General features: G+C 51.9%; 1 protein-coding gene across 1 annotated transcript in view; it reads left to right on the top strand.

The window, feature by feature from the left end:
* The first annotated feature begins 1444 nt into the window (after positions 1-1444).
* Positions 1445-24188, top strand: part of fbxl5 (F-box and leucine-rich repeat protein 5) — a 39125-nt gene continuing 16381 nt past the window's right edge. The window contains exons 1-5 of the mRNA XM_063034735.1: positions 1445-1568; positions 9946-10182; positions 11899-11994; positions 18988-19177; positions 23147-23329. Of these exons, the coding sequence (XP_062890805.1) occupies positions 1485-1568; positions 9946-10182; positions 11899-11994; positions 18988-19177; positions 23147-23329 (790 nt within the window). The 5' untranslated portion in view covers positions 1445-1484. The remainder of the gene's footprint in view (positions 1569-9945; positions 10183-11898; positions 11995-18987; positions 19178-23146; positions 23330-24188) is intronic.

Genomic DNA, 24188 nt, shown 5'->3' with positions numbered 1-24188 from the left:
ACCCCTGCCAGCTGGTTGCCACAAGTCTTCAGAGCCTCACCAGCTACTCCATCAGAATCTGCTGCCTTGCGAGGGTTCACACTCCTGAAAGACAGCCTGATGTCGGCCTCCGAGACAGAGATCACAGGGTCATCAGGTGCAGCAGGGATCTTCACAGCTGTAGTTATATTCTCCCTTTCAAAGAGGCATAGAAGGTGTTGAGCTCATCTGGTAGTGAAGCATCTCTGCCATTCATGCTATTGGGTTTCACTTTGTAGGACATAATGTCCTGCAAACCCCGCCAGAGGTGTCGTACATCTGATTCACCGCCAACCTTACCTGAAATTGTTCTCTTTGCTCTTGAAATAGTCATACCTGTTTTTTTTTGCACAGACCTTGGTCACCAGACTTACATGCCACAGATCTAGCCCTCTGCATATGATGAACCTCCTGATTCATCCACGGCTTCTGGTTTGAGAATGTACAGCAAGTCTTTATAGGCACACACTCAGGTTTTAATGAAGTCAGTAACAACTTATACTCATCCAGATTCGAAAATGTATCCCTGAATACAGTCCAGTCCACCGATTCAAAGCAGTCCTTTAAGTGCTCCTGTGTTTCCCTTGTCCATACTTTCTTGGTCCTCACTGCTGGTGCTGCAGTCTTCAGTCTCTGCCAATACTTGGGGAGTAGAAGTACATCCAGGTGATCAGACTTCCCGAAGTAAGGGTGTGGAATAGCATGGTAGGCATTCTTGATAGTGGTGCAGACGTGAGTGAGTGATTTGTTGATGGTAATTATTTAGTGACTTTTTCAAGCTGGCCAGGTTAAAATTACTCCTGCTGATGGGGAAGGCATCAGGATGTGCTGTTTCATACCATTTGCTCACAGTCTAGAGCCTGTTTGACATTAGCTTGGGGTGGAATATACCCCACTGAACAAATGATGGCTGAAATCTCCAGTTAAAATGTCCAGCACTTGTCGGCAAGGTGTTCCAGACCTGGTGAAAAGGATTGGGGTTGCACAGCCACATTTGTACACCATGAGGAATTGATCATGAAGGACCTACCCCCCAAACCACACCTTTGGCTTTAAAAGACTCCTATCTTGGTGGTATATTGTGAACCCTTCCATCTGAACCACTGTGTCCAAAACGGAAGAAGGAGAGCCCGTGGAACAAAACACGCAACAGCTTTTATTGTCCCTCTGGTACAGCACCCTTGCTCTGAGATCTTAACGTTTTAATTTACCAGAGATTGTACATTTGCCGGCAGGATAGTCCCAGTTTCTGTTGTCCCTCCCGGCCGCGGGTGGCGCTGCAGTCCCAGATACGGTTGCCATTGGACCCAGTCCCGGTTTCTGTTGATCCTCCCGGCCGCGGGCGGCGCTGCAGTCTCAGTCCCGGTTGTTGTTCGCCTCCCGGCCGCGGGCGGCGCTGCAGTTCCAGATACGGTTGTTGTTCGCCTCCCGGCCGCGGGCGGTGCTGCAAGTGCAGTCGCGGTAACATGGCGCCTTTTCCGGACGAGGTGGACGTGTTCTCGGCGCCGCACTGGCGCATGAAGAAGCTGGTGAACCTATATTCAGAGAAGGTGAGGGTGAACGGTGACGGGGAGACCCAGAACCCACGGAGAGGAAGCAAGTAACCGTATTCGAGGGGCGGCTTCCTCCGGTTACGGTACAGCGGCGGAGAGCGCGGCTGCCGCCGACTCCAGGCTCACAGCACACGGCCTAGGGGCTTCGTTTGCTGACCGGACCCCGAGAGAGATACTGTCGGGCGGTTTTCAGGCTTCGAACGAGCCGCAGTTTGGGGCTCGAGCGCGCATGCTCTATGTCGAGCCCACTGGGAGTTGTAGTCCCTTTGGGTGGTACGACAGCTCCCGGCATGCCGCGCGGGTAGTGGGTAACCCGCAGGAACAAAATAAATAAATGTGTCCGATCCCTGGATTGTGGTGGACAAATGTGTAAGGGGTTAGTCTGGACGAGATGGATCGATTGGCCTGATTACGATTCTATGACTCCTCAGTGTTCTGGCATTCACATCCCTACCCCCCCCAACCTTCCCTGCGTGTCCCCTACTCCCTCCCCAACCCCTTTCCCCTTCCTCCCCGCCCCTCCCTCCCCATCCCCTCCTTTCCCATCCCCTCCCTTCCCATCCCCTCCTTTCCCATCCCCTCCCTTCCCATCCCCTCCCTTCCCCTCTGCCCCTCCCTCCCTCCCCATCCCCTCCCCCCACCCCTCCCTCCACATCCTCTCCCCCACCCCTCCCTCCACATCCCCTACCCTTCCTCCCCGCCCCTCCCTCCCCATCCCCTCCCTTCCCATCCCCTCCCTCCCCATCCCCTCCCTTCCCATCCCCTCCCTCCCCATCCCCTCCCTTCCCCTCCCTCCCTCCCCATCCCCTCCCCCCCATCCCCTCCCCCCACCCCTCCCTCCACATCCCCTCCCCCCACCCCTCCCTCCACATCCCCTACCCTCCCTCCCCGTCCCCTCCCTCCCCGTCCCCTTCCCTCTGCCCCTCCCTCCCCATCCCCTCCCCTCCGCCCCTCCGTCCCCATCCCCTCCCCTCCCTCCCCCCTCCCCGTCCCCTCCCCTCCCCTCCCCTCCCTGTCCCCTCCCCGTCCCTTTCCCTCTGCCCCTCCCTCCCCATCCCCTCCCTTCCCTCCGCCCCTCCCTCCCCATCCCCTCCCTTCCCCTCTACCCCTCCCTCCCTCCCCGTCCCCTTCCCTGCTCCTCCCTCCCCATCCCCTTCCCTGCTCCTCCCTCCCCATCCCCTCCCCCCACCCCTCCCTCCCCATCCCCTCCCCTCCCCATCCCCTCCCCTCCCTCCCCATCCCCTCCCTCCCCATCCCCTCCCCATCCCCTCCCCATCCCCTCCCCTCCCCTCCCCTCCCTCCCCATCCCCTCCCCTCCCCTCCCTCCCCATCCCCTCCCCTCCCCTCCCCATCCCCTCCCCTCCCCTCCCCATCCCCTCCCCTCCCCTCCCCTCCCCATCCCCTCCCCTCCCCTCCCCATCCCCTCCCCATCCCCTCCCCTCCCCTCCCCTCCCCTCTGCCCCTCCCTCCCCGTCCCCTCCCCTCCCCTCCGCCCCTCCCTCCCTCCCTCCGCCCCTCCCTCCCTCCCTCCCTCCCTCCCTCCCTCCCTCCCTCCCTCCCCCTCCCTCCCTCCCTCCCTCCCCCCTCCCCTCCCTCCCCATCCCCTCCCCTCTGCCCCTCCCTCCCTCCCCTCCCCTCTGCCCCTCCCTCCCTCCCCGTCCCCTCCCCTCTGCCCCTCCCTCCCTCCCCGTCCCCTCCCCTCTGCCCCCCTCCCTGTCCCCTCCCCTCCCCTCCGCCCCTCCCCCTGTCCCCTTCCCTTCCTGTCCCCTCCCCGTCCCCTCCCCTCCCCTCTGCCCCTACCTCCCTGTCCCCTTCCCTCCCTCCCAATCCCCTCTCAAGTGTGATGCTTCATCTGCTATTCGGGACTGAGACAGGGCAGGTGACGGAAGTTTGTGTGGAGGAACACTTTGATTAGAGTGCCATTAGTTTCAAGGTGGTTATGAAAAAGGATAGGGTTAGTCTGCTGTTGAGATTCTAAATTGGAGAACGGGCAATTTTGATGGTATCAGAAAGGATATGGCAAGTGTGGATTGGGACAGACTGTCTTCTGGCAGAGGTGTACTTGGTAAGTGGGAGGCCTGGTGATGGATGCTGTTTTCCTGCGACTGCGTTTCATGGAGACGTGCTCGATGCTGGGGAGGGCTTTACCTGTGATGGGCTGGGCTGGGCTGTAGCATTTTCTGTTCAGAGGCACTGTTGTTTCCATAGCGATGAAAACCAGCCAATATACTTTGCACCACAGATTTATTGAGGTTTGTCAAAGTTTTCAATGTCATGCTGAAACATTATAAGCTCCTTGCTTTCTTCGGTGGAGGTGCTGCTTATTTTCTTCTTAACTGCACTTTCCCCGTGCAGCAAAAAGAAATGGGGGCGATCTTAACTTGATTTTCTGCCTCTGTATTTACTCAGGAGACAGACGTAGTGAGGGCATGGATCCAATACAAGTTATAGAGGAGGAGGTATTTGCTGTCTTCAGACAGGTTAAAGTGAAAACATCCCGACGACCCGACCATGTGTTCCTGAGGACCCTGTGGGAGGCAAGTGCAGAGATACTGGAATCCTTAGTCACAGATGAGGTAGTGGAGGATTGGAGAACGGCCAGTGCTGTTTAAAAAAGAATAAACCAGGAATTGTAGGCTGGTGAGCCTGACATCAGTAGTTGGAAAGTTATTGGAGGATATTCTAAAGGACTACGTATATAAGTATTTGGATAGACATGGATTGATTAGGGATAGTCGGCATGGCTTTGTACATGATAGATCTGTCAAACCAATCTTATAAAGTTTTTCAAGGATGGTACCAGGAAAGTTGGTGTTGTCTACATTGACTTTAGCAAGGCATTTGACAAGGAGACTCAGTCACTTGTCATTCAAAATATGGTAGTGAACTGGATTAGACCTTGGGTTTCTCGGAGAAGCCGGGGGTGGTAGTAGATGGTTGCCTCTCTGACTGGAGACTTGTGACTAGTGGTGTGTTACTGGGATCAGTACTGATTCCATTGTTGTTTGTCATCTGTATCAGTGCTCTTGATGATAGTGTGGTTAAATGGATCATCAAATTTGCAAATGATACCAACATGCAGCGAGGAAGACTGTCAAAGCTTGCCGTATAGAACAATTAAAAAATGGCAGATGGAATTTAATCCAGGCAAGTGTAAGGTGATGCAGTTTGGGAGAACAAAGCAGGGTATGTCTTGCAGGGTGAGCGGTAGGACACTGAGGAGAGTGCAGAACAGAGGGATACCGGTCTATAATTTATTAAAAGTGGTGTCACGGGTTGCTAGGGTTGTAAAGAAAGCTTTAGGCACATTGGGCTTCATAAATCAAAGTACTGAGTGCAGGAGTTCAGATGTGATTTTACTCCAAGTTGGTGAGGTCTTATTTTGGTGTATTGTGTGCAGTTTTGTTTACCAATCTACAGGAAAGATGTAAATAAGGTTAAAAGCATACAGATTAAAGTTTACAAGGATGTTGCCAGGACTGGAAGACCTGAATTGAAAGGAAAGATTGAGCAGATTAGGACTTTATTTTCTTGAAGATGGAAAGGAGATTTGATGGAAGTATAGACAATTATGAGGGGCTCAGTGCTGGGACCCCAGTTGTTTACAATATATATTAATGACTTGGATGAGGGAATTAAATGCGGCATCTCCAAGTTTGCGGATGACACGAAGCTGGGTGGCAGTGTTAGCTGTGAGGAGGTTGCTAAGAGGATGCAGGGTGACTTGGATAGGTTGGGTGAGTGGGCAAATTCATGGCAGATGCAATTTAATGTGGATAAATGTGAAGTTATCCACTTTGGTGGCAAAAACAGGAAAACAGATTATTATCTGAATGGTGGCCGATTAGGAAAAGGGGAGGTGCAACGAGACCTGGGTGTCATTATACACCAGTCATTGAAAGTGGGCATGCAGGTACAGCAGGCGGTGAAAAAGGCGAATGGTATGCTGGCATTTATAGCGAGAGGATTCGAGTACAGGAGCAGGGAGGTACTACTGCAGTTGTACAGGCCTTGGTGAGACCACACCTGGAGTGTTGGTTCCCTAATCTGAGGAAAGACATCCTTGCCATAGAGGGAGTACAAAGAAGGTTCACCAGATTGATTCCTGGGATGGCAGGACTTTCATATGATGAAAAACTGGATCGACTAGGCTTATACTCGTTGGAATTTAGAAGATTGGGGGGGGGGAATCTTATTGAAACGTATAAAATCCTAAAGGGATTGGACAGGCTAGATGCAGGAAGATTGTTCCCGATGTTGGGGAAGTCCAGAACGAGGGGTCACAGTTTGGGGATAAAGGGGAAGGCTTTTAGGACCGAGATGAGGAAAAACTTCTTCACAGACAGAGTGGTGAATCTGTGGAATTCTCTGCCACAGGAAACAGTTGAGGCCAGTTCTAATTTTAAGGGGAACATGGGGGAGGGGTCTTTTTCACTGAGAGGGTCATGAGAGAGTGCAACAAGGTGCCAGTGTGAGCTCAATTTCAGCATTTCAGAGAAGTTTGGATGTACGTGGATGGTGGGGGTATGGAGAGATTTGGTCCAGGTACAGGTTGATCTTACAAGGTAGTTCAAATGGTTCAACATGGACAAGATGGGCTGAAGGGCCTGTTTGTGTGCTGCAGATCTCCATGACTCTATCCCACCGTGTCACCCTCCCTCCACTCACCTTCCCTACGTGTCACCTCCTCCTCTTCCCTCCAACCCATAACCTGCAGTTCTAGTCACACTCAACATCAGTGGAACATACCTGTTCCCTCCGTTCACCTCTGCCCCCCTCCTCAAGGCGTCCCGGATTAGAGAGCATAGTTTATGTGGAGACATTTATCTAGGAAAGAGGCATCACTGTCGACCGTGTGGGAAAGGACAAACTCACTGGGAATATACTGACCCGGCCCCTCACATTGCCGTCACCCCAGTGGGAAAGGACAAACTCTCACTGGGAATATACTGACCTGGCCCCTCACATTCCTGTCACCCCAGTGGGAAAGGACAAACTCTCACTGGGAATATACTGACCCGGCCCCTCACATTGCCGTCACCCCAGTGGGAAAGGACAAACTCTCACTGGGAATATACTGACCTGGCCCCTCACATTCCCGTCACCCCAGTGGGAAAGGAGAGACTCATTGGGGATTTACTGACCCGGCCCCTCACATTCCCGTCACCCCAGTGGGAAAGGACAGACTCTCTGGGAATATACTGACCCGGCCCCTCACATTCCCGTCACCCCAGTGGGAAAGGACAAACTCTCACTGGGAATATACTGACCCGGCCCCTCACATTCCCGTCACCGCAGTGGGAAAGGACAAACTCTCACTGGGAATATACTGACCCGGCCCCTCACATTCCCGTCACCCCAGCATCTGCTAATCAGGGACCATTATCAGCAGTTTGATTATCCATTAATCACGTCTGTTGATGAGCACATGGGGTAATGCACGTGGTCTCAGGTGGTATGTGCAAACTGGACACAGGTACAGACACCAGAAGTCCCAAGCGACCAGGTTCAGGATCAGCTACTTCCCTACAGCCATCAGGTTCCTGAACCAACCCGCACCACCCTCAGCTCAGCTCAGCTCAGCACAGCACAGTGCAGTACAGACCACCTCTTGTACAACCACAAACTGATCGTTGGTTTACTTTGTATTGTACGAAGATTTGTTTTTGCGGTCTTATATTTCTGTCTCTCTCTGAACGGGGATGTACAATTTAGATTTGGAGTATTCTTTCCTCTGCCAGCCTCGCTGTGCCTGCGTCCAAGTCAACAATCTGGATTAATTTTACTCTCTGCAACACTGGCAGTTGCAGCGATAGTTCAGGGTGCAAACTTAATCACAGTGCTGGTCAGATTGTATTTTGAATTGTTGCTGAAACAATTAAAGAGATAAGTTGCTAGCCCGGCTGGGAATCTGTCCGATGAGGTTTGAATCCTGGCCTTCAGTGTGCGGATGAGGTGTGGAGCAGTGTTCAGAAGTGGTCTGACTGTGCAAGCTACCGGTCACTTGTGAGAGAGCACAATCAGGTTTATCACCAGCATGTGTCGTGAAATCTGTGTACTTAGCAACAGCAGTTCAATACAACACGTAATATGGAAGGAAAAAATAAAATAATAATAATAAATAAGTAAATCAATTACAGTGTATGCATATTGAATAGATTAAAAAGCATGCAAAAACAGAAATAATTTATATTAACAAAGTGAGATAGTGTTCAAGGGTTTGATGTCCATTCAGAAATCGGATGGCAGAGGGGAAGAAGCTGTTCCTGAATCACTGAGAGTGTGCCTTCAGGCTTCTGTACCTCCCACCTGATGGTAACAGTGAGAAAAGGGCATGCCCTGGGTGCTGACGATGCTGCCTTTCTGAGACACGGCCCCTTGAAGATGTCCTGGGTACTTTGTAGGTAGTACCCAAGATGGAGCCGACTAAATTTACACTGTACAGCTTCTTTCGGTCCTGTGCAGTAGCCCCCTCGTACCAGACAGTGATGCAGCCTGTCAGAATGCTCTCCATGGTGCATCTATAGAAGTTTTCTTTTTGTAATTCAAATTTTTATTATTATTTATTCTTATTTTACAACGCGGCACGGCATATCACAGAGCAGATACAGTACAGCATATTTACACAGCCATCCCATGACAGGAAGACAAATAATCTTAGAAAGAAGTTCTAATTTTAAGTTTAAATTAACATACAACCAAAATTGATCCCGTGCATCTTGATCTTTTCCCTCACTGTAAATTCTTCCCAACATGTGTTGATATGATGAAATCTTAATGATTTCCTCAGTCCATTCCTTCACAGTGGGACAAAGTCTTTGAGTGTATTTGTTCACATACCAAATCTCTTCAAACTCCAAATGAAATATAGTCGCTGTTTTGCCACCTTTATAACTCCATCAATATGTTGGGACCAGGTTAAATCCTCAGAGATCTTGACACCCAGCAACTTGAAACTGCTCACTCTCTCCACTCCTGATCCCTCTGTGAGGATTAGTATGTGTTCCTTCATCTTACCCTTCCTGAAGTCTGCAATCAGCTCTTTTGTCTTACTGACATTGAGTGCCAGGTTGTTGCTGCGACACCACTCCACTAGTTGGCATATCTCACTCCTGTACACCCTCTCGTCACCACCTGAGATTCTACCAATGGTTGTATCATCAGCAAATTTATAGACGGTAATTTTACAGATACTGCTGAATGGGTAATCAGATGGCAGGACTCAAAGTTCGAAGTACATTTATTATCAAAGTGTGTCTGTTTTATACAATCTTGACATTTGTCTCCTTATAGGCAGCTACAAAACAAAGAAACCCAATAGAACCCATTAAAAAAGAAGATTGTCCCATTGTGCAGGAAAAAAACCGGGCAAACAATAAAAGTTAGCAAGTAGCATTGAGAACTGAAGTTCGTAATAGTGAGTTCACGCTGTGATAGGTGCAGGCCACGGCCACAGTTCAGGGCAGGGACACAGAGCAGCGATTGAACCAGCCCAGTCCTCGCCCTGAACTCTTCAATCTGGCCAGAGCTTAAATCGTTCAAACCTCAGGCCATTCGTTGCTCTTGGACCTGGGTGCTGCCTCTTCAGTGTACCCCACGTTTCCAAATCGGCTCAGCTGTAATGAATGTTATGAAACAGAACTCTTTTTCGGAAAGTAGCCCGCACTGGCTACTGTCTGCGCCGGGTATAATGGTGTTATGACGGGCTGAAGAACTGAGAACGAATGGAGTAGTATTTCATTGACGAGCTGAGTGGATGTGGTGATCGCTCCCGGGTTGTGGGCGGGCGATGGGCCGCAAGTCTCCACGGAATCTGCAGCCTCTGACCTCCTGATGTGGCTGTCAGTGACAAAGGAGATGCTCGGAGTCCCGAAGATGGTCGTTGCCACATTACAGTAATCTGCTCCTGCCCTTCATCGTGAAGGGTCCCACCCACCCTACTAATGGACTGTTTGTCCCACTCCCATCAGGGAGGCTACGTAGCATTCACTCCAGGACCACCAGACTCAAAAACAGTTCCTTTCCCCAAGCAGTAGGGCTGATTACCACCTCCACACCCCCAACCACTACTTTGTCATTTCCTGTCTGTCACGCTATGTACAGACACTCCTGTGCCTAGCACCACTTCATGGACATAAAATTAATCTTATGTGTATAAATTATGTTATGTGTATATATTGTGTGTTAGTTTTGGTGTTACATCAGATCCGGAGTAACAAGTATTTTGTTCCCCTTTACACTTGTGTACAGGAAATTGCATTAAGCAATGTTGATTCACTGAACATATTACCTCGGTGGTGTGTCCTCTAGCCCTGCGATGTTAGTTTGCTTGGGACTAACTCCCATATTTCCTCTCTTCCCCCCCACCCTTTAGTTATCCAAGACCAACTTCTCCAACAGTCGGGACTTCCAGGCCCTGCTCACCTCGCTCTACGCCACCTTCACAGAGTTCAAGTCCCACGAGCAGATTGAGAATGAGTGCATCATGGAGGAGCTGCAACAGAGGCTGCGAGCCCTGTCTGTCCGCAACAGCTCCGTCTCCACCGTGCATTCCGACAACAAGCTGTCAGACATGTTACGGCTCTTCGAGAAGGGCCTCAAGAACATCAAGGTGATGGAGAGCAGAGAGGCGGAGGGAGGGGGGGAGAGGGATTGAGGGGAAGAGGAGAAGGGGGGAGAGGAGAGAGTGAGGCTGTGGAAGTGTGTGTGACATGAGGAACGGAGCTGTCAGGGTCTGGACATGGGTTGGGGTGTTAACGTACCGTGAGAGAGTGTGGGACGTGAGGAACAGAGGTGTTTGGGACTGGATGGTGGATTGGGGTGTTAACGGACTGTGAGAGAGTGTGGGACGTGAGGAACGGAGGTGTTTGGGACTGGATGGTGGATTGGGGTGTTAACGGACCGTGAGAGAGTGTGGGACGTGAGGAACAGAGGTGTTTGGGACTGGACGGTGGATTGGGGTGTTAACGGACAGTGAGAGAGTGTGGGACGTGAGGAACAGAGGTGTTTGGGACTGGACGGTGGATTGGGGTGTTAACGGACAGTGAGAGAGTGTGGGACGTGAGGATCAGAGGTGTTTGGGACTGGATGGTGGATTGGGGTGTTAACGGACCGTGAGAGAGTGTGGGACGTGAGGAACAGAGGTGTTTGGGACTGGACGGTGGATTGGGGTGTTAACGGACAGTGAGAGAGTGTGGGACGTGAGGAACAGAGGTGTTTGGGACTGGACGGTGGATTGGGGTGTTAACGGACAGTGAGAGAGTGTGGGACGTGAGGATCAGAGGTGTATGGGACTGGATGGTGGATTGGGGTGTTAACGGACTGTGAGAGAGTGTGGGACGTGAGGAACAGAGGTGTTTGGGACTGGACGGTGGATTGGGGTGTTAACGGACAGTGAGAGAGTGTGGGACGTGAGGAACAGAGGTGTTTGGGGCTGGACATGGGTTGGGGTGTTAACGGACCGTGAGAGAGTGTGGGACATGAGGATCAGAGGTGTTTGGGACTGGATGGTGGATTGGGGTGTTAACGGACCGTGAGAGAGTGTGGGACATGAGGGTCAGAGGTGTTTGGGACTGGATGGTGGATTGGGGTGTTAACGGACCGTGAGAGAGTGTGGTATGTGAGGAACAGAGGTGTTTGGGATTGGACAGTGGATTGGGATGTCAACGGACTGTGAGAGCGTGTGGGATGTCAGGAACGGAGCTGTCAGGCCTGATGACATGAACATCAATTTCTTGAACTTCTGATAATGCCCTCCTGCCCTCTCCTTCATCGGTCCCCATCCCCCTTTCCCTCTCTCACCTTATCTCCTTGCCTGCCCATCACTTCCCTCTGGTGCTCCACCCCCTTCCCTTTCTTCCATGGCCTTCTATTCCTACCTATCACACTCCCCTTCTCCAGCCCTGTATCTCTTTCACCAATCAACTTCCTATCTCTTTACTTCACCCCACCCCCTCCTGGTCTCACTTATCACCTGGTGATTCTCTCTCCCCTCCCCCCCGCCTTTTAAAACTACTCCTTATCTTGTTTTCTCCAGTCCTGCCAAAGGGTCGTGGCCTGAAAGTTCGGCTGTACTCTTTTCCATAGATGTTGCCTGGCCTGCTGAGTTCCTCCAGAATTTTTTGTGTGTTGCTCGGATTTCCAGTATCCGCAGATTCTTTCTTGCTTGTGGACTGAGTGAGTGTGTGGGATGTGAGGAACACTGGTGTGGGGACAGGGCGGTGGTTTGGGGCGTTAACAGACTGTGACTGTGACTTGAGCGGGGTCGTCAGGGACAAGCAAGTTTCCTGTGACTGATGTCTCTCTCTGCCTCCATCTGTCCTCCCAGAATGAATACGAACAGCTGAATTACAGCCAGCAGCTGAAGGAACGGCTGGACGCCTTCACCAAAGAGTTCATCCCTCACATGAAGGAAGAGGAGGAGGTAATGCCCTGCCCACTACTGATGTCCAGGAACAGTGACCTTCACACTGAGCTGCCAATAAGACCATCATTCCTAGGGGCAGAATTAGGCCATCAAGAGGGAAATGGCTCGTGCATTTCCCTCTCAACACTATTCTCCTGCCTTCTCTCCATAACCTATCATGCCCCAACTTATCAAGAACTTATCAGCCTTGGCCATAAATACACCCAATGACCTGGCTTTCACAGAAGCCTGTGACATCAAATTCCACAGATTCATTTCCATCTGGCTTAAGGTATTCCTCCTCATCTCCGTTCTAATGGACTTCCCTCTATCTTGTGCCCTCTTGTGCTAGACGCCCTCACTTTTGGAAACATCCTCTCTACATCCACTCTATCCAGATAGCTTTCAAAGAAACCCCTCTCATTCTTCTAAACTCCAGCAAGTACAGGCCCAGAGGCATCAAAGGCTGCTCGTGTGTTAAATCATTTATTCCCAGAATCTTTCTCCTGAACCCTCTCCAATGTCAGCACATCCTTTCTTACATAAGGGTGCTGCTCACAATACCCCAAGTGAAGCCTCACTGGCCTCTTATAAAGCCTCAACATTACATCAACAAGGCGCAAAAATGTGTCCAGTTCTGGCTGGGCCATGTATAGACTGTCTGTGGACACGATAAGAAGAAGAAGAAGGAGATCTTTTTTTTATGTATTCGAGTCTCGAAATGAATTTTAACATTACATTTGCCTGACTCAACCTGCAACAGGTTAACCTTTAGGGTATTCTGCACAAGGATTCCCAAGTCCCTTTGTGGCTTGGATATTTGAATTTTCTCAACATTTGGAATATAGTCCACACTTCTATTTTTCTACCAAAGTGCATGTCCATACACCTCCCGACACTGTGTTTCATCTGCTCGTTCTCCTAATCTATCCTAGTCCTTCTGCAACCTCCCTGCTTCTCAACACTACCTGCCCCTCCAGCTGTCTTATTGCCAGCAAACTTGACCACATTGCCATCAATTTCATCATTCAAATCATTGACATATAATGTAAAAATAATTGGTCCCAACACCAATATCTGCAGAACACCACTAGTCAGCAGCAGCCAATCAGAAAAGGCTCCCTTTATTCCCACTCTTTGCCTCCTGCCAATCAGCCAATGCTCTGTCCATGCTAGTATCTTATCTGTAATGCCCTGGGCTTTAATCTTGCTAGGCAGCCTCACGTGTGGCACCTTGTCAAAAGCTTTCTGAAAATCCAAGCACACAACTTCCATCAATTCTTTGTCTGTCCTGCCTGTTATCTCCTCAAAGAATTCCAACAGATTTGTCAGGTAAGATCTTCCCCTAAACCATGCTGACTTCTGCCTATTTTACCATCTGCCTCTAAATACCCTAAACCTCATCAACTGCAACAACTGAGGTCAGGACAACTGGCCGGTAACTTCTTTTCTTCTGCCCCTCTCCTTTCTTGAAGAGTGGAGTGACATTTGCAATTTTTCAGAACCATAAATCTAGTGATCCTTGGAAGATCATTACGAATGCTTCCACAATCTCTTCAGCTACCTCTTTCAGAACCCTGTGGTGTAGTCTGTCTGGTTCAGGTGACCTATCTATCTTCACGCCTTTCACCTTTCCAAGCTCCTTCTCCCTAGTGCAGTACACACAGTATGCTGGAGGAGCTCAACAGGGTCGGCACCATCTATGGAAAAGAGTAAACAGTTGAAGTTTTGGGCCAAGAACCCTTCATCAGGACTGGAAGAAAGATGAGAAGTCAGAATAAGAAGATGTGGGGGGTGGGGGGGGGGGAGAAGTACAAGGTGGCAGGAGATAGGTGAAACCAGGAAGGGAAAAGGGGTGAAGTAAAGAGCTGGGAAGTTGGTTGGTGGAAGAGATAAAAGGCTGGGGAAGGGGGAATCTGATAGGAGAGGACAGGAGGCCATGGAAGAAGGGGAAGGGAGAGATGGGCAGGAAAGGAGAGAAGGTGAGAAAGGGAAATAGGAATGGGGAGTGGTAGTGGAGAAGGGGGGGGGGGAGATTACCGGAAGTTCAAGAAAAATGTGTGGCTACCGGGAAATACCCCGTTTTCTGGCAGATGGAGCGTAGATGCTTGGTGAAGCGGCCTCCCAGTCTTTGTCGGGTCTCACCAATATAAAGGAGGCCGCACTGGATATCCTAATAATCACATCTTCACTTACTTCTGCCCCATAACACTCTGCAACTTCCAGCATACTGCTAGTGTCTTCCACAGTAAAGACTGATGCAAAATCATCATCATCATCATCTTCAGGGGCTGTGCCCAGTTTGAGCTTTGACTGCCATGGCCCACACACTCCTGTTTCGGGTCAAGTGGATCAATTCATTGGTATTCATTTCCAGTTCTCTGGCTGCTGTCTCCATCATCATTTGTCTTTGTCTTCCACTTGCTTTCTTCCCTTCAATCTTTCCCATAATTACCGTGCATTCTAACTCCTCTTTCCTAATCACATGTCCAATGAAGTTACATTGCCTTTTCATGATCTCATACATTATTTCTCTTTTTATGTTTGCTCTGTTCATGACATCCTCGTTAGATATTCGTTTTGTCCATTATATTCTTTGCATCCTCTCAAAAACCACATTTCTGCTGCTACAATTTGTTTCCTCATGTTACTAGAATGTCCAACATTCTGAGCCATGTAACATAACTGGAGAAACGTAACATTTCAGTGCTCTGAAGCAGGTTGTCATGCTTAGTTTAGTATTGGTCAGTATACTCTTCATTCTCGTAAAGGTGTCTTTTGCCATCCCTATTCTTCTTTTGATGTCCATGTCACACCTGCCATCTGATGTCACCCAGCTTCCTAAGCAGCAAAAGTTCTGTACTTGTTTTATGTCTTCCCCGTTTATTCTCAGCCTTCAGATGGGATTCTCCTTCTTTTTGGATATCACCTTTTGTCTTTTTGCAATTGATAGATAGACCCACTTTCTTCAGACTAAGGGTGCAGCTATGGGAACTCACATGGGCCCCAGCTATGCCTGCCTCTTCATTGGTTATATGGAACAGTCTGTGCTCCAAACCTATTCTGGTACTGCTCCCCAACTTTTCCTTCGGTACATTGACGACTACATTGGTGCTGCTTCCTGCACCCATGCTGAGCTCGTCAATTTCATCGACTTCACTCCAAACTTCCACCCAGCCCTCAAATTCACTTGGTCTATCTCGGACACTTCTCTCCCCTTTCTCGATCTCTCAGTCTCCGTCTCTGGAGACAGACTGTCCACTGACATCTTCTACACGCCCACTGACTCTCATAACTACCTCAACTATACCTCTTCCCACCCCACCACATGCAAAAATGCCATTCCCTATTCCCAGTTCCTCCGTCTCCGCCGCATCTGCTCCCAGAATGAGGCTTTCCATTCCAGGACATCTCAAATGTCCTTTTTCTTTAAGGATCGTGGTTTCCCTTCTGCCGTCATCAACGGTGCCCTCACCCGCATCTCCTCCATTTCCCAGACTTCGGCCCTCACCCCATCCTCCCTCCACAACAGGGACAGAGTTCCCCTTGTCTTCACATACCACCCCACCAACCTCCAGATCCAGCACATTATCCTCCACAACTTCCGCTACCTTCAACAGGACCCCACCACTAAGCACATCTTTCCCTCTCCACCCCCTCCGCTTTCCGCAGGGATCGGTCCCTCCGCGACTCCCTGATCCACACGTCCATCCCCACGGATCTCCCACCCGGCACTTATCCCTGTAAGTGCAAGTGCTACACCTGTCCCTACACCTCCTCTCTTGCCACCATTCAGGGCCCCACACAGTCCTTCCAGGTGAGGCAACACTTCACTTGTGAGTCTGTTGGGGTCATCTATTGCATCCGGTGCTCCCGGTGTGGCCTCCTCTACATCGGTGAAACCCGACGCAGATTGGGCGATCGCTTCGTCGAGCACCTCTGCTCCGTCCGCCAAAACAAACAGGATCTCCCAGTAGCCATCCACTTCAACTCTGCTTCCCACTCCCATTCAGGTATGTCCATACATGGGCTCCTCTACTGCCATGTTGAGGCTAAACTCAGGTTGGAGGAGCAACACCTCATATACCGTCTAGGTAGTCTCCAGCCCCTTGGTATGAACATAGAATTCTCCAACTTCCAGTAATTCCCTCCCCCTCCCTTCCCCCATCCCTATTTCACTCTGCCCCCTCCCCCAGCTGCCTACCACCTCCCTCATGGTTCCGCTTCCTTGTACTATCCATTGTGTTTTCCCCATTCCTTCTTCACCTTTCCTGCCTATCACCTCCCTGCCTCCCCTCCCTCACCCCTTTATCTTTCCCCTTACTGGTTTTTCACCTGGAACCTAGCAGCCTTCTCCTTCCCACCCTCCCCCCACCTTCTTTATAGGGCTTCTACCCCTTCCCTCTTCAGTCCTGACGAAGGGTTCCGGCCCAAAAAGTTGACTGATCGTTTCCACGCATGCTGCCCAACCTGCTGAGTTCCTCCAGCGTGTTGTGAGTGTTGCTTTGACCCCAGCATCTGCAGAGTATTTTGTGTGCGTGATAGATAGACCCATTTTTGCACTTCTTCAACAATTATATCAATTGTAGCTCTTTCTCTGTACTTGCAATTAACACAATGTCATCTGCATATGTGAAATTATTGATGTTTTCACCGTCAACTTTGATTCCCAAGATGTCTCTTATTTTTGGTAATATTGTTTCACTGTACACATTAAATAAATCAGGGGAGAAAACACAGCCTTGTCTAATGCCTCTCCTGATTTTCGTAAACTGACTCATTTCTCCATCTATTCTTATAGCAGCAGTTTGTTCCCAGTACAGATTTCTGATTAGGTGGAGGTCTTTCGAATCTAGATCAAGAGTTTTCTGTAATATTTCAAATAACTTATTGTGCTTTACTTTATCAACTGCTTTTGTGTAGTCGATAAAACAAACAAACAAGTCTTTTTGCACTTGAATAGCTCATTCTGATAGTATCCTTAATATCAATATTGCATTTCTTGTACCTTTGTCTTTCACAAAACCACATTGTTCTTTACCTGTTTCAGCTTGTATCTTACTTTTAGCTCGTGTCATCAAAATTCTTGGAAGTATCTTGGTGATATGACTCATTAAACTTATGGTCCTATGTAATTCACATTCTATTGCTCCAGGTTTCTTAGGAAGAGTGATAAATACTGATTTTTTCATCTCTTCTGGTATTATTCCAGTCTCATAAATGTCATTGATTAAATCAGTAAGTTTTTCAATTCCATAATCTTCAAGGGTGATAATTTGTTCTATTACTAATTCATCAGGACCTGCTGCCTTTCCTTTCTTCATCTTATTTATTGCATTACAAACTTCAGCTTATAAAATAATTGGATCTTCAATGTTTTTCTTAATTTCTGGTTTTTTGCCTCAATCGTCTTCAAACAATTCCTGAATATACTCAGTCCATCTGTTCATAATCTCATCTTTTTCCATGATAATGGTACTGTCCTTTGCTTTCAAACACCCACCTGAAGAACAGAGGAGCTTTTTACCAGTGATATTCTTGATTTGTTGATGTACCCTTGTTGGATCAGTAATAGGGATTCTTTCTATTTGCCCTGGTTTAACCATTCTTCTTTGGCTTTTTGATATAAGCTTTGAACTTTTTTTTCTAAGGATGTATATTCTATAGGATTTGCTTTCTTCCGTCTCCTTTCTTCCATTAGAGTTTTGATTTCATCTGTCATCCATTTATTCTTTGTGCTTTTTTCTTCTTTAGGAATCACTGACTTTGCTGATTCTACCAAGGCATCCTTTAGAGAGTTAAATTTCATTTCTATATGATTGCTATCATCTTCAACAGATTCTGTTTCTAGACTTTGAAATCTATTCCTTACTTCAATTGTAAATTTTTGCCTTAAGTTTTCTTTAATTAATTGCAAGTAGTCAAGGGATTGTTCAGGTTTTTGCTTCTTTAGTTTTTTAAGTTTTACTTTTACATGACATTCTACTGGGTTATGGTCACTATTACAGTCTGCACCTGGATATGTTTTGCAGTGAGTCACTGGTTTCTAAATCTTTGGTTTATAGTAATAAAGTCAATTTGATTTCTAGTGTTATCACCTGGACTTTTCCAGGCCCACAAGCTTCTTGGATGGTTTTTAAAATAGGTATTCATAATGATGCAAAATACTCATTCATTTTGTTTGTCGTTTCCTTATCCCCCCATTACTACTTCTCCAGCGTCATTTTTCAGCATTCTGATATCCACTATCACCTCTTTTTTATTCTTTATATATCTGAAAATCTTTTGGTATCTTCTTTGATATTATTAACTCACTTGCCTTCATACTTAATCTTTTCCCTCAAATTTTTACTCTTCTCTTTGGCTTTTATGTGTGTTGGCTTTGACTCCTTATCACCCACACTTGTGTCATCCTACCTTAAAATGGTTCTTCCATGAGATGCATTTATCCTGCGCCTTCTGAGTTGCTCCCAGAAACTCCTGACATTGCTGCCCTGCTGTCATCCCTGCTAGTGTTCCCTTCCAGTCAACTTCGCCAGCTCCTCTCTCACCCCTCTGTAATTTCCTTGACTGCACTGTAATACTGATACATTTGACTCTTATCTTTTCCCTCTCAAATTGCAGGGTGAATTCTATCACATTATGATCATTGCTTCCGAAGCATTCTTTTACCTTAAGCTCCCTAATCAGTTCTGGGTCGCCCAGTTCAGAATAGCTAATCCCCTAGTGGGCTCAACCTCGAGCTGCTCAAAAATTACACTTCATAGTCAATCAACAAATTCTATCTTTTGCGATCCAAAATCAGCACCAATCTAAATTCCCAATCTACCAGCATATTGAAATCCACCTTCACTAACATAACATTGCATCAAATTCGTCTCTCCCCGCCCCCGCGTGTCACCCTCCCCTGTCCGCGGCCCCCTCCCCACCCTCGCCACTTCCTCCTCTTGCTATCTCTTTTGCACATCTCTGCATCACCTCAGCATTTTTCTCTCACTCCCCCGGTGTCAGGTTTTCCAGCCGCTGCTGATGGAGTACTTCACCTACGAGGAGCTGAAGGACATTAAGACGAAGGTGATAGCCCAGCACCGCTCCCAGGGTCACGTCGACCCTGTCCACGTACCGACCGAGCTGCCCCTCTGGAGCCAGTCCCAGGAGGCCAGACCGCCCAAGAACGCTCCTGGCAAGAAGGCACGGAAAGGTACAGTGGGTGCTCAGGGAGGGGCGGTGAGGAGGGAGTTCTGTGCTGTGGGAGGGGTGGTGAGGAGGGAGTTCTGTGCTGTGGGAGGGTGGTGAGGAGGGAGTTCTGTGCTGTGGGAGGGTGGTGAGGAGGGAGCTCTGTGCTGTGGGAGGGTGGTAAGGAGGGAGTTCTGTGCAGTGGGAGGGTGGTGAGGAGGGAGCTCTGTGCTGTGGGAGGGTGGTGAGGAGGGAGTTCTGTGCTGTGGGAGGGGTGGTGAGGAGGGAGTTCTGTGCTGTGGGAGGGTGGTGAGGAGGGAGTTCTGTTCTGTGGGAGGGTGGTGAGGAGGGAGCTCTGTGCTGTGGGAGGGTGGTGAGGAGGGAGTTCTGTGCAGTGGGAGGGTGGTGAGGAGGGAGCTCTGTGCTGTGGGAGGGTGGTGAGGAGGGAGTTCTGTGCTGTGGGAGGGGTGGTGAGGAGGGAGTTCTGTGCTGTGGGAGGGCAGTGAGGAGGGAGCTGTGCTGTGGGAGGGCAGTGAGGAGGGAGTTCTGTGCTGTGGGAGGGCGGTGAGGAGGGAGTTCTGTGCTGTGGGAGGGTGGCGAGGGAGTCTGTGCTGTGGGAGGGGCGGTGAGGAGGGAGTTCTGTGCTGTGGGAGGGGCGGTGAGGAGGGAGTTCTGTGCTGTGGGATGGTGGCGGTGAGGGAGCTCTGTGCTGTGGGAGGGGTGGCGGTGAGGGAGTCTGTGCTGTGGGAGGGGCGGCGAGGAGGGAGTTCTGTGCTGTGGGAGGGGTGGCGAGGAGGGAGTTCTGTGCTGTGGGAGGGGTGGTGAGGAGGGAGTTCTGTGCTGTGGGAGGGGTGGCGAGGAGGGAGTTCTGTGCTGTGGGAGGGGTGGCGAGGAGGGAGTTCTGTGCTGTGGGAGGGGTGGTGAGGAGGGAGTTCTGTGCTGTTTGAGGGTGGCGAGGAGGGAGTTCTGTGCTGTTTGAGGGTGGCGAGGAGGGAGCTCTGTGCTGTGGGAGGGGTGGCGAGGAGGGAGCTGTGCTGTGGGAGGGGCGGTGAGGAGGGAGTTCTGTGCTGTGGGAGGGGCGGCGAGGAGGGAGTTCTGTGCTGTGGGAGGGGTGGTGAGGAGGGAGTTCTGTGCTGTGGGGCGGCAGTGAGGAGGGAGTTCTGTGCTGTGGAGGGGTGGTGAGGAGGGAGTTCTGTGCTGTGGGAGGGGCGACGAGGAGGGAGTTCTGTGCTGTGGGAGGGTGGTGAGGAGGGAGCTGTGCTGTGGGAGGGGCGGTGAGGAGGGAGTTCTGTGCTGTGGGAGGGGCGTCGAGGAGGGAGTTCTGTGCTGTGGAAGGGGTGGTGAGGAGGGAGTTCTGTGCTGTGGGAGGGCGGCGAGGAGGGAGTTCTGTGCTGTGGGAGGGGTGGCGAGGAGGGAGTTCTGTGCTGTGGGAGGGGTGGCGAGGAGGGAGTTCTGTGCTGTGGGAGGGGTGGCGAGGAGGGAGTTCTGTGCTGTGGGAGAGGTGGCGAGGAGGGAGTTCTGTGCTGTTTGAGGGTGGAGGAGGGAGTTCTGTGCTGTTTGAGGGTGGTGAGGAGGGAGTTCTGTGCTGTTTGAGGGTGGCGAGGAGGGAGCTCTGTGCTGTGGGAGGGGTGGCGAGGAGGGAGCTGTGCTGTGGGAGGGGCGGTGAGGAGGGAGTTCTGTGCTGTGGGAGGGGCGGCGAGGAGGGAGCTGTGCTGTGGGAGGGGCGGTGAGGAGGGAGCTGTGCGGTGGGAGGGTGGTGAGGAGGGAGCTCTGTGCTGTGGGAGGGTGGTGAGGAGGGAGTTCTGTGCAGTGGGAGGGTGGTGAGGAGGGAGCTCTGTGCTGTGGGAGGGTGGTGAGGAGGGAGTTCTGTGCTGTGGGAGGGGCGGCGAGGAGGGAGTTCTGTGCTGTGGGAGGGGTAGTGAGGAGGGAGTTCTGTGCTGTGGGGGGGCAGTGAGGAGGGAGTTCTGTGCTGTGGAGGGGTGGTGAGGAGGGAGTTCTGTGCTGTGGGAGGGGCGACGAGGAGGGAGTTCTGTGCTGTGGGAGGGTGGTGAGGAGGGAGCTGTGCTGTGGGAGGGGCGGTGAGGAGGGAGTTCTGTGCTGTGGGAGGGGCGACGAGGAGGGAGTTCTGTGCTGTGGGAGGGGTGGTGAGGAGGGAGTTCTGTGCTGTGGGAGGGGTGGCGAGGAGGGAGTTCTGTGCTGTGGGAGGGGTGGCGAGGAGGGAGTTCTGTGCTGTGGGAGGGGTGGCGAGGAAGGAGTTCTGTGCTGTGGGAGGGGCGGCGAGGAGGGAGTTCTGTGCTGTTTGAGGGTGGCGAGGAGGGAGTTCTGTGCTGTTTGAGGGTGGCGAGGAGGGAGCTCTGTGCTGTGGGAGGGGTGGCGAGGAGGGAGCTGTGCTGTGGGTGGGGTGGTGAGGAGGGAGTTCTGTGCTGTGGGAGGGGCGGCGAGGAGGGAGCTGTGCTGTGGGAGGGGCGGTGAGGAGGGAGCTGTGCTGTGGGAGGGTGGTGAGGAGGGAGCTCTGTGCTGTGGGAGGGTGGTGAGGAGGGAGTTCTGTGCAGTGGGAGGGTGGTGAGGAGGGAGCTCTGTGCTGTGGGAGGGTGGTGAGGAGGGAGTTCTGTGCTGTGGGAGGGGCGGCGAGGAGGGAGTTCTGTGCTGTGGGAGGGGTGGTGAGGAGGGAGTTCTGTGCTGTGGGGGGGCAGTGAGGAGGGAGTTCTGTGCTGTGGAGGGGTGGTGAGGAGGGAGTTCTGTGCTGTGGGAGGGGCGACAAGGAGGGAGTTCTGTGCTGTGGGAGGGTGGTGAGGAGGGAGCTGTGCTGTGGGAGGGGCGGTGAGGAGGGAGTTCTGTGCTGTGGGAGGGGCGACGAGGAGGGAGTTCTGTGCTGTGGGAGGGGTGGTGAGGAGGGAGTTCTGTGCTGTGGGAGGGGTGGCGAGGAGGGAGTTCTGTGCTGTTGGAGGGGTGGCGAGGAGGGAGTTCTGTGCTGTGGGAGGGGCGGTGAGGAGGGAGTTCTGTGCTGTTTGAGGGTGGCGAGGAGGGAGTTCTGTGCTGTTTGAGGGTGGCGAGGAGGGAGCTCTGTGCTGTGGGAGGGGTGGTGAGTAGGGAGCTGTGCTGTGGGAGGGGCGGTGAGGAGGGAGTTCTGTGCTGTGGGAGGGTGGTGAGGAGGGAGTTCTGTGCTGTGGGAGGGGTGGTGAGGAGGGAGTTCTGTGCTGTGGGAGGGGTGGTGAGGAGGGAGTTCTGTGCTGTGGGAGGGGTGGTGAGGAGGGAGTTCTGTGCTGTGGGAGGGTGGTGAGGAGGGAGTTCTGTTGCTGTTTGAGGGCGGTGAGGAGGGAGTTCTGTGCTGTGGGGGGGCAGTGAGGAGGGAGTTCTGTGCTGTGGGGGGGCGGTGAGGAGGGAGTTCTGTGCTGTGGGAGGGGCGACGAGGAGGGAGTTCTGTGCTGTGGGAGGGTGGTGAGGAGGGAGTTCTGTGCTGTTTGAGGGCGGTGAGGAGGGAGTTCTGTGCTGTGGGAGGGGCGACGAGGAGGGAGTTCTGTGCTGTGGGAGGGGTGGTGAGGAGGGAGTTCTGTGCTGTGGGGGGGCAGTGAGGAGGGAGTTCTGTGCTGTGGGAGGGGTGGCGAGGAGGGAGTTCTGTGCTGTGGGAGGGTGGTGAGGAGGGAGTGCCGTGCTGTGGGAGGGGTGTTTAGGAGAGAGTGCCACGCTGTGGGAGGGGTGTTTAGGAGAGTGTACCACGCTGTGGGAGGGGTGTTTAGGAGAGCGTACCACGCTGTGGACGGTTGACTCTGTTCTGATCACTTGGGGGAGGTTGGTGACCCAAGACTGGTACCTGACCTGTCAGCACACAGTGCCTGGGATCGCGCTGTGCGACTGAGTGAGGTATACCAAGAACAGCCTGTGGGTCTCCGCCCGGGAGTCCAAGGGTCAGACTGGGGGGGGGGTGGTTGGCTTGTAGGTTTGGGTCGGCCTAACTGACTGGTCCCTGCACCCTGTCTCTCACCCTGTCCCCCAGATCCCCACCCTGAGGTGAACAACACGCATGTGTCACAGCTGCCCCCAGAGCTGCTGCTGAAGATTCTGGGATACCTGAATCCCCGCGAGCTGTGCAGATCCCGACAGGTCAACACGCGCTGGGCTCGTGTGGCCCGCACGGGCGCCCTGTGGAGACACCTGCACCCCGTCAGCTGGGCCCGCGGTGAGTCTGCGGAACGTGTGGGAGGGTGGAGCTCAGCAATGTAGGGAGGGCGGTGAGGAGTGGGGGCTTTCCCAGCATGGCCTACCTTTGGGGAGGGAGGGTGATAGAGTCGGGGTTGGGAGTAGAGTCACTGACAGGAAAAGGTGCAGGGGAATGAGGGGGTCACGGAGACAGGGAGGACTGTAGGGGAGGGAGGCGTGACGGAGACGGGGTTGGGAGTAGGGGAGGGAGGAGAGTCACAGGATAAGGTGTAGGGGAATGAGGGAGTCACGGAGACGGAGGGGTGTAGGGGATGGAAGGGGTCATGGAGACTGGGAGGACTGTGGGGAGGGAGGGGTGACGGAGACGGGGTTGTGAGTAGGGTCACTGACAGGAAAAGGTGTAGGGGAATGAGGGGGTCACGGAGACAGGGAGGGATGTAGGAAAGGGAATGGGTCACAGGGAGAGGTATGGGGGTGGAGAGGGTCACAGACGGTAGGTGTGCAATGGCTGGACACGTCACAGAGCTGGAATGAGAGGGTCACAGAGAATCAGAGGGATGTAGGGGAGGGACAGGGTGACATTGAGGGGGTGTAGGGGATGGAGGGAGGGGTTCTCAGATGGGAGGGTTGTAATGGCTAGAAGGGGCATAGAGACTAGGAGGGGTATAGGCGAGGTGGAGGGTCACAGGGGAAGGGGTGGGTCACAGATGAGGGGTGTAGGGGAGGGAGGGTGGGTCACAGAGATAGGGAGGGGTGTAGGGGAGGGAGTGGGTTGGGGGGGTGTAGGGGAGGAAGGGTGAACAGAGATGGGGAGGGGTGTAGGGGAGGGAGTGGGTCGGAGACGCGCAGGGAGGGTGAACAGAGATGGGGAGGGGTGT

The sequence above is a fragment of the Mobula hypostoma genome, chromosome 28 (assembly GCF_963921235.1).
Source record: "Mobula hypostoma chromosome 28, sMobHyp1.1, whole genome shotgun sequence".
NCBI lineage: Eukaryota > Metazoa > Chordata > Chondrichthyes > Myliobatiformes > Myliobatidae > Mobula > Mobula hypostoma.
The sequence above is the reverse complement of the archived record's forward strand: the minus strand, read 5'-3'. Positions and strand labels throughout refer to the sequence as shown.